Genomic DNA, 10564 nt, shown 5'->3' on the forward strand with positions numbered 1-10564 from the left:
TTAGATCTACCAAAGTCAAACAAAAAATAAAAAAAGAATAAAAAAATGGGGATAGTGGTATGTATCTTCGCAGACATAATACGTCGAAAATTATGTTAGATATATTATATATTTATAAGCAATCCACATATACCATATTATATTAGCATTCCATCTATAAAAAAAAAGGAGCCCAATTCTTAAACGATAACGAATATCTAAATATCTAAAAGAGAACAGATATTTATTTATTTTTTTATGACGAAATATCAATTTTAAAATAATGAAAATAATATTTCTAATATGTTTATTTTTGCATGATTATCTGAATGATAAATATGAGTGTTTCTAGAAGCATTTATATCAATATAAATACGAGTATAGTATACAAATCATGCCATACATTTACAATGATAGGGATACACAACTATCCATGGGAACCATATCTTTCACATTCTCCATCAATTAAATACTTGTCTCGTGAAATAACATATGAACTATATATATATATATACACATATCTGTCGATGTAGTAGTTATCTATTGCAATCAATTCAAATGTCCGGTTTAAAATATGTGTTTAACATATACACAATTTTTTCAATATATGTCACTTATTTTTTTAACAATAAAATACGGAATTTTAAATTTTTTTATCTGGAAAAAAAGTTATACACCCGTTTATATGTACTAGTACCACCAGTTATACTGATTCGTGATTTTTTTATTTTTTTTTTTACCAAATATTTTATTCGGAGGGTTTTCACGTTTTTGAAGCCCATACTGAAAAGGCCTAAAAAGCCCAAATTGTTTTGTATGGCCTAAACGGATCCAGTCTCAAAAGAAAGAATATTATTAGATTGTAAGATTTCATTTTTTTTAATATAATTAAAATTTCGATTTTTTTTTTACATACTGTATAAAATAACATATTTTTGAGATTTACAAATAAAAAAATGAGGGTCATAGACGCTCGAATTCCGTGCATCAGTCAAGGCAATACTTATTTAATGACTCTCGGTGGGTTTTTTTTTTTTAAATTGCAAAACAATTAAAGAAAGGAGAAGTGGTGCAGAGAATATTATAATTGCAACATCCCATCCATCAACTCGGAATAAAAGCAAAAACCCCATTTCATTCAATGCTTAACCATACAACATGCGCATGTATATGATACACTCTAACACAACATAATATATATATACACATACACACATACGCATATACGCATTGGTGTAAAACAGAAACTCACCGAGGAAAATGTTGGAACTGTATGTAAGGGGACAAAATTAAAAGTCTGTGATGGAGAAAAAAGATAGAAAGTCTCGGAACTCACACCAAAGACCAATTCACAAAAGCAATATCTCTCTCTCTCTCTCTCTATATATATATGTATATATACACACGTGTGCGTGTGTGTGTGTGTGAAAATGCTATAGATTCTGAATATGGGAGGTGTCGGATACTCCTAGTTACTTTGGGACTAAAGCAGGTGTTTAAATCTGTTTCGTGTCTTCACAAACCCAATAAAGCGCGTGTTCCGTTCCTCGGGATTTGTTATTTTCACTTTTGCCCTATATTTCTTACTCTCTTACAAAATTAACCAAAAGTTAGGATTTGGAGTCATTGGCATCTATTGTCAGGGATGGTGGTTTTGGATTTCGATTCTCGATTATTTTCGGATTTAATGATATTATCTGGGTTATAAAAAAATTATAACCATTCTATTTCATATTAATTTTGGATCAGTTCAGTTCGATTTTATTTTTATTATATTTAGAATCTATTTTTATTGATAAAAAATCATTTTCTTAAAAAACAATTACTTTTTCAATTATTTTTAAATTCAATTCAATTCGATTTGGATTTAATTTTTCAAATTTAAAAAACTCTTAATCGTTGAATTTTTATATAAGATTTAATTAGACTATAATTATATCTTATTCATATTGATTTGATTATTCGATTAACATCATGATTTTATGGTGTCTAGCAAAGAATTGACATTTTATGGATGTATAATTATTGCTAAAAGTCGTGATTTCGGAAATTGTAGTTGTATATATAATGACATATGGAATACTATTCTAAAGATGTAAATAATTATTTTGTATTAATAGTGTTGTGGAAATATGAAATCCTTTTGGGAATTTAAAATTTGATTTGTAAATAAAATAAAAATAATTTTGATAGTGAACCAATCAAATCACATCTTTTCAACCACCCATTCTTCTGCCACGTCTCCCCCTGTGGCTAAGCTATTCCGTATCTAAAATCTAACATCCCCACTTTGACAGACCAATTTAACCTTTTTTTCCTTTAATTAATGAATTATTTTAACATACTGAAGTTGTAATTATCCTCAGCAATGGCACTTTTTTTTTATCTGTTGTATGTATGTATGTACATGCACGTATGCATGTATACACATGCATACGTGCCTAACCATGCTACTGTACCATGTTATTTTGTAACATAATATTAATTGATCTTGTTACCTCCGTAAGGATGTAGATAGATATTTTTCAAAGTTTGTAATTAGAATCAAAAGAGTTGACGAATTTGATTTTCGAGATCACGGGAGATTCCGACGTATAACAAATAAACAAACCATATACGTGACATGTCCCCACATCCACAACGTATCTTTTTGATGAATCACGAGGGTCTTCACATCAAACCTAACACATGACACGTCAATATGTAAACTATATATATATATATAGAGATTATATGAATAATTACAGACCAACAAAAATTAAATATATACAAATATGTAAAAAAAGATTATAGTAGGGTCCAAATTAAAGCAGGCCGTCGTAAACACAGTTTGATTTGGACAGCCATGGCATGTGCACCAAAATCCCCATGCATGCGATGATCCGATCCATAAATTACGATCTTTTACTAGTCAACAAAAGACTGAATTGTACTATTGGATTGCGTGTGGCACTAAAAGGACAAAAAAAAGAAAAGAAAAGAAAAAGGAAACCCTAATTCCCCCCCTATAAAATCATGTAGGAACATAGCAAAAGCACTTTCAATTTGATCATATCTTTTTTATATGAAATCATTGAAGGATTCGTATCATAATAAATATTTCATAAACCGAGATGTGTTTTATCACAATGGAATGGGGTCTAGTTTGGAAATGGACCTCGAATTTAGTATGAAATATTTTTCTCTTTATTTATTTTTTTTTTCCTAAATGTTTATTACTAATTTTTTAGGATAAAACTCATAAAAAATCTCCGACTTACAAAAATATATACAAATAAATCTTCAACTTGAAAAACTATCTTTCAATCCCCGAACTTATAACTTGTCACTGAATAAAACATCAAATTTGTAAATTATTATTCTAATAAACCTTTGACCGGTTTGACCACAATTTCAGACGATCAGAAATCCACGTATTAACGGATTGCTGAAGTCACCTTATACACGTTATCAATTTTAATTTAAAAAATGACATCAGCAATCCGTTAATACGTAGATTTACGATCGTCTGAAATTGTGGTCAAACCGGTCAAAGGTTTATTAGAGTAATAATTTACAAATTCGAGATTTTATTCAGTGACAGATTATAAGTTCGGAGATTGAATGACAATTTTTAAAGTTGAAAATTTATTTATATATATTTTTACAAATTGAATGTTTTTTTAGGGTTTTACCCTTTTTTTTTTCAAAGTGCATTTCTGATTTTATTCTAATAATTTTTCGCCGACCTTAAAAAAACTGTTCATTGTCATGCCTCAAAAAATCTAGAAATAGTAGAGAAGTTTATCCAACCATTAGCCAATAAGATTTTGACATGTAGTGTATAATGTATCTATCTCATTGCATGATCCTATTTTTGCTTATTATGCACGTGTCACTGTCACATACACAAATTTGTCACGTGCCTATTAGCAGTCAAAACAACACGTAATTTGATTCACATGTGAACATGTGTCGAGTTGACGAGGAAATAATGATTCAGATAATAACTCTGAATTTTCCAAATAATTCGAATATATATAATACACGAGAAAAATATGTCATCGTTACGTGTTTTTTTCTCTGTATTTTTAATTGACAGTGTAAAATTTTAAATGTCACCCTAAATAAATAAAAACATACAATTATATATATATATATATATATATATGTAAATATCAGTAATTCGAATATATATAATACACGAGAAAAATATGTCATCGTTACGTGTTTTTTTCTCTGTATTTTTAATTGACAGTGTAAAATTTTAAATGTCACCCTAAATAAATAAAAACATACAATTATATATATATATATATATATATATGAATATCAGGGGCATTACAAACTATAGGCATATATATTAATGCCATACTCGTCTAATATATATCATGTTTTGTGGTTTAAAAATCGTATATTCTAAACTACTGCCACAATCTTTTTATTTTTATTTTTACCATGAATTCTGGCTTTGTAGTTTGGAAAGTGAATTTTCCCGATAGCAAACGAGGCAGTAAACATTCATGGTGTCGGAATGATTCCAGGGAATAAAATTAAACATATGGAAAATTTTCATAAATAATGACGCTTTTTAATCAAAGTCAATGTGAATAAACGGTCCAAAACCTATCTGAAAATGATTACCCCAAACCTCTTTTTTCTCTCTCTCTTTTGCTTTTATATTTTTTAAAAATATTTAAAGTTATGTTTATTATTATTTTCTTTAATTTTTCTACTTTTTTGCTGTTTTTTATTTAATCCGATATCATTTTCAGTATTGCGTTTTTCTCCGACTTTTGAATATTTATCGTGACCAATTAGGACTCGGTGTTTTAGGGTTTCCACCGGGGAGAAACACGTTTCCATTTTCTGTGCCGACCAGCACAATATGTTTACACATTGACAACTGAAATTCGAATTATTTGTCGCATGAATATATTTGATTAAAATAATATCATAGAATATATAGTGTATTTTCTCCCTTTGTTCCGGAAAATTGATGATATATTGTTTGGAACACAGCTCCATCAGCTCGGTTTTCTTGGAATATGAGGAAATTATTAGGAATCACGGATATAGTAAGGAAGTTCCTTAGAATTCAGATTGAAAATGGGCTGTCAACTTCATTCTGGCAGGACCCATGGACAATCTACGGTTCTCTGCTTCGATATGTGGGACTCACTGGTCCCCGTAGCTTGCGGATACCCTTATCCTCCTCGGTTAGCCAAGCAGTTGCAGGTGACTCTTGGCTTTTCCCAGGTGTACGACTAGATAGACTACAACAGGTCTTGGCACACATCTCCACCATCCCGCCCCCTTCACCCGATGGCCCTTCCGACAGTGCGTTATGGAAATACAAAGAAGAAGATTTCAGGCCCTATTTCTCCTCATCAAGGACGTGGAACTTAACCAGGACGGTACATGTTATCGCTCCTTGGAGTTCCATTGTCTGGTTCCCCTTGGCCATACCGAGGCATGCTTTCCTTCACTGGCAGGTTATGTTGTCCCGACTGCCGACGAAAGACCGTCTTCAGCAATGGGGAATCACGTCAGATGCAACATGTAGGTTGTGCGATGGGGAGGATGAATCCCATCAGCATTTGTTCTTCGGCTGCACCTATGCTTCCCACCTTTGGCGCCACTTTGGGGAAGTTTGTTGGGCAGACCCACCAAGCGATTTGGTGGGGATTCTGGCGTGGCTCAGCAGACCGGACCATGCTGCCTCGAGAAACAGAAGAAAGATTGTCAAGGTACTACTCCAAGTCTCTATCTATGAAATTTGGAGAGAAAGGAACTACCGTATTTTTCGTGGAAAGTCAAGATCCATTGAACTCATTCGTTGGAAAGTTGATCGCACGATGCGAAACATCCTATTCTCTGCCAAACATGAACCTTCTGATGATAGCGTCTCTTTGCTAGCTGATTGGTATTATCTCACGCGACATATACGACCGGCATAGTTACTATTTGTTTCGGTTGTTTGTGTTTGTTTTTGTTTTGACCATTTTGTTATGGGTTCCATCATAATTTTTTGTAATACAGTCAGTGACTGGATGTATATTTTGTTAGTGTAATACTCATCACCGTTACAAAAAAAAAAAAACATGCAAACTTTTTTTATTTCCATTGGTTCTTCATCACACTGTCCCACAATATAGTGGACCCCATATTTAAATTTTTTAAAGATAATTTATTAGTTTAAAATTAATATTTAATAAATAATAAAAAATCAGATTTTATGAGCCTTGTCCAGGTAGAAAATATCTTTACAGTATTTATTATTAATAATTATAATTTTTAATCACTTTTAAATTTATTAATTAATGTAATTAATATTTTTATATAATTCATCATCAGATTACATTTAAATATTTAATTTTAAAATTTAATATTTTTATAATAAAAATAAATATTTTTGTACAGAGCGCCAAAAATATTTGAGATCTGTATTCACCCTAGGAAGACAATATTAATATAGTTAAATTATATCTTTTTTTTTCTCAAACGATTTGAGATTTGGGATAAAGACGTCAACTTTATCAATTAATTATAACTACGGACATATTCCGATTGGGTTGAAACATGTAACCTTCATTACTCAAAAATAAAAGTGTATTTTCTTTTTTTTTTGTTGAAAAGTGTATTTTCTTACACGCACATTATATAATCTGATGCGTGCGTTAATTATACTCTAGATTTTCGTAACTATGTCATTTTCCGTGTAATATAACGAGTATTTATGCATCTAAAATATCACTCTAGTTGTCGGAAAAAAAGTAAACATTCAAATTATGTTTAAGAAAAAGTCAAAAGCTGTCGTCACGTGAGTTAAGTGCAGCTCAAGGGTGAGAGAATCTTAGTTAATTACGTTGCTTATATCCATCAATGCACTAATTGGCGTTATATAACTAAAAATTTATGAACAAATTACAAATGAAATCATAAATATAATAAATAAGGAAATATGATTTAAATAAAGAGTAAAACTCTCTTAAAATATCTAAATGTTAATATACAAACTTAATGGATCTATAATAATAATAATAATAATAATAACAACAACAACTCATAATGTAAACTTTTCTGGCTATTAATGTTTGACCAAATAAACTAAATGTATTTATTGTTTGTATCACTTATTATGTCACCGTGAACTACTACGGTGCACATGCATCACGTGCATCGCCATAGAATCCTCAAGTCAATCAATAATATATATTTAGAAAAAACTTATAAATTTTTTTATTTATTTTATGTGAAATAATTTAAATAATTAATCATGTTGCAATTTTATAACACTAATATTGTAAACTCGCGTAGACTAATATGTGTATATATAGATAATGCGGAGGAAGTGGTCTTAGCTTTAATTGTAAATTGTAATTGTATGCTGATAATTCTCCAATAGAATATAAAAAACTTTAAATATAAAAATTGTCTATTAAATTATTAATGGTGGTTTTGTTATTATTTATTGGAATTAAAAAAAAAGGACTAACAATGTAAAATGGTGGTTGAAGACTGACCAAAGAAAACCAAAACACAGTACAAAGTGCCACTGACCAACCTGTCCAATGCACCCGTCGGAAGCCCGTCTACATTATTATCTACACCTTACCAACATATATTTCTATTTATTTTTTAAAATTATTTTTATGTAACATTATATCTTTTTTTTCGGAATTTAATCATCTAATATTATATATATTTAATTTTAAATTAATATATTTATGTTTTATTTAATTAAATCCGATTCATTTTAAATATTTAAAACGAAATATATGATCAATAATAAAAGTGTGAAAATAAATGATTTTTGTTAATTTGGTAATATTGTGTATGCGCAAAGCGAATGGTGTTTTTTTTAAACTATATTGTAAAGCCACACCTTGATCACAACACTTTCCGGATTTAAATTGTCGAACATTTTAAAGTCTGGTTACATTAGAATATATATATATATATACATATATATTATATGTTATAAATACAGCTATGTATTATTATTGCACGAATCTTAAAATAAAGAAACACTGATTAATGTGTGTTAATAATGTTCAAGAAGACATTATTATAAGAAGCGTTCAATAGAGTGCAACGAAACGCGGTTCCAAAGGTACCAAAGCGAAAGCTGTACACACACTTTTGCAAGCGAAATAGCACAAAGGCAAAAGACAGCTTCTTTTGTACACTTGAATCCAAATAAATAAATAAATAAATAAATAAAACCCTTCAAAAAAAAATAATATATATATATATAAAAATGTAATTGTAAAGCCAACCCAGCAAATAAAATATTTGATGTGATTTATTTATGTCGTTGTTATCTATATTTGCAAATCAAAGGGTGAGATTTATTGCTTCCTGTGCGACCGCCTTCTCTCTCTCTTCCCTCTCTCGCTCTCTCTCTCTCTCTCAGTTTCAGACACGAAGCCATGAAACAGAGAACATCAAAACAAGGTTTTGGTGGTGTGGTTTAGTGTCACTGTCCTAAAACAACAACGACCGACTTTAAAAAAAAAAACACCGTCCTGTAGTATCTTCTTCTCCGTGCATTCCTCCTTATCTATATATAACACAAGGAACCAAGGGAAGAACAAGGGAGAGAAAATATCTTCAGATTTGTGGCCGTGAAACCAAAAGCCATGAATAAACAAGATGTCATGAAGCTTCAGGTTTCCCTCTCTCTCCGTCTCTCTCTCTCACACACACACACGAGTGTACATGTGTGTATATTTTGCTTATGATTCAAGTTTTTTTTTTGGTTGCAGACTTGTGTACTGAAGGTGAACGTGCACTGTGATGGGTGTAAACATAAAATAAAGAAGCTGTTGCAGAAAATCGAAGGTGTGCTCTTACTGTCTGTCTTTTACTTTTATCCTTCTTTTCCTGTATGTTACCATGACACTCTTTGCAAATCTGTTTTTTTTCTTTTTCAAATTTGGGTTTTTTTTTTGGTGAACTTTGAATGTGTGTTCTTACTGAATTATTGTTGAAGAGGAAGTGAAATGGACAGTCACAGTGGGAGAGATGAGAGGAAGATAATATATAATAGAAATGAATGGTTCTTCCACAACCATAGTAGATAAAGTTTCGAACTTTAGTTGTTGGTTTTCCCTCTAAACCAGCTTTGGGTCATTTTCTCATATCAAAGTTCATTATTTTCCATTAACAAAGAATCCAAAGTCTGAAACTTTCTAACTGGGTATCGCCATCTATGCGCATAATCCGAAAATTTACTGCTATAAAATTGTAAACTTTGGGAATCTGTGACTGATTTTGGTGCGTTTTTTGGGGTCTGGATTTAGGTGTGTACTCAGTGAAAGCAGATGTGGAGCAGGGGAAAGTGACGGTGATGGGGAACGTTGACCCCGCGGTTCTGATAAAGAAGCTCAGTAAGTCCGGGAAGCATGCCGAGCTTTGCGGCGGAGGAAAAGGTTTACCAAATCTGAATGCTCAGTTAAATAATCTTAATTTGGGTGGCAAAATGGTAAACACGAGCAAGGGAAAGGGTGGAAAAGACAATCACCAGGGGAAGGGTAATGGTGGTGGTGGTGGAGGTGGAGGTGGAGGTGGAGGTGGAGGTGGGCATCCGATGCAACAGCTGAATCCTCAGCAGATTCAGATGATGATGATGATGAAGGGCGTTAATGGGCAAGGCCATGGTCATGGTGGGCCTGGTCATGGTCATGGAGGTGGCAAAGACATGAAGATGCCCAAGGAGCAGAAATCTGTCAAGTTTGCTGACGATGATGAGTTCGACGACGATGATGATTTCGACGACGACGAGTTCGACGACGATGATTTCGATGATGAAGAGGATGAGGATGATGATGTGGGTCATGGTCATGGCCATGGCCATGGTCATGGTCATAACTTGCCCAAGCAAATGATGATGCCTAACAAGATGGCCCCTATGGGCCATGGTCCTAAAGGCCCCAGTGACATGATGATGATGGTGAACGAGTTCAACAAGGGCGGCAAGAAAGCCGGAGGAGACGGCGGCGGAAAGAAGAAGGGCGGAGGTGGCGATGGCGCTTTTGATATTCCGGTGCAGATGAAGGGCAAAAATGGGAAAGAAGGTAAAAAGGGAGGGGAGAAGGGTATGAAGGAAGGGAAAGTATATATATTTAATTTTAAATTAATATATTTATGTTTTATTGCTAGGGTTTTTGAAGAAGGGCAAAAGTGGAAAGGGCAGTGAAAACAAGGGAGGGGAAACCAAGGAAGGCGGTGGGGGTAATAAGGTAAAATCAAGCGGTGGAGTCGGTGGAGGTCATCATTTCGATAATGGGCCTAAAAAAGGTGGGCCCAAAAGCTCTCATAACGGTGGAGCCCACAATGTCAACGACCTCATGAAGCAAGTCAAAGGAGGCAACAAAGGTAATCACAACGACAACAAAGCCTTTGGAGGCCCAATGGGCCAACACCCAATGGCCCCGATGGGAAATTTTCCGGCGGCTCATGGCTTGCCGGTGAACGGCGGCGGCGGAGGAGGTGGAGGCGGGTTCTATCCGCCGGCGATGAACCAGCAACAGTACATGCAGATGATGATGATGAATCAACAAGCTGCTGCCGCTGCAGCGGCGGGGGGCGGGCCCCAAGG

At 33.2% G+C, this 10564-nt stretch overlaps 2 protein-coding genes across 2 annotated transcripts in view; both read left to right on the top strand.

Moving 5' to 3' along the window:
- The first annotated feature begins 5006 nt into the window (after window positions 1-5006).
- Window positions 5007-5881, top strand: LOC104821877. Its single transcript, XM_010552891.1, has 2 exons — window positions 5007-5708; window positions 5864-5881. The coding sequence occupies exons 1-2, from the start codon at window positions 5007-5009 to the stop codon at window positions 5879-5881; spliced, it is 720 nt and encodes a 239-aa protein (XP_010551193.1).
- A 2438-nt stretch (window positions 5882-8319) lies between these two features.
- The window catches only part of LOC104821878 (glycine-rich cell wall structural protein 1.8-like), a 3195-nt gene continuing 950 nt past the window's right edge, over window positions 8320-10564 (top strand). Inside the window, exons 1-4 of the mRNA XM_019203451.1 lie at window positions 8320-8633; window positions 8730-8805; window positions 9267-10078; window positions 10128-10548. Of these exons, the coding sequence (XP_019058996.1) occupies window positions 8604-8633; window positions 8730-8805; window positions 9267-10078; window positions 10128-10548 (1339 nt within the window). The 5' untranslated portion in view covers window positions 8320-8603. The remainder of the gene's footprint in view (window positions 8634-8729; window positions 8806-9266; window positions 10079-10127; window positions 10549-10564) is intronic.

The sequence above is a fragment of the Tarenaya hassleriana genome, unplaced genomic scaffold (genome assembly GCF_000463585.1).
Source record: "Tarenaya hassleriana unplaced genomic scaffold, ASM46358v1 Cleome34, whole genome shotgun sequence".
NCBI classification, from domain to species: domain Eukaryota; kingdom Viridiplantae; phylum Streptophyta; class Magnoliopsida; order Brassicales; family Cleomaceae; genus Tarenaya; species Tarenaya hassleriana.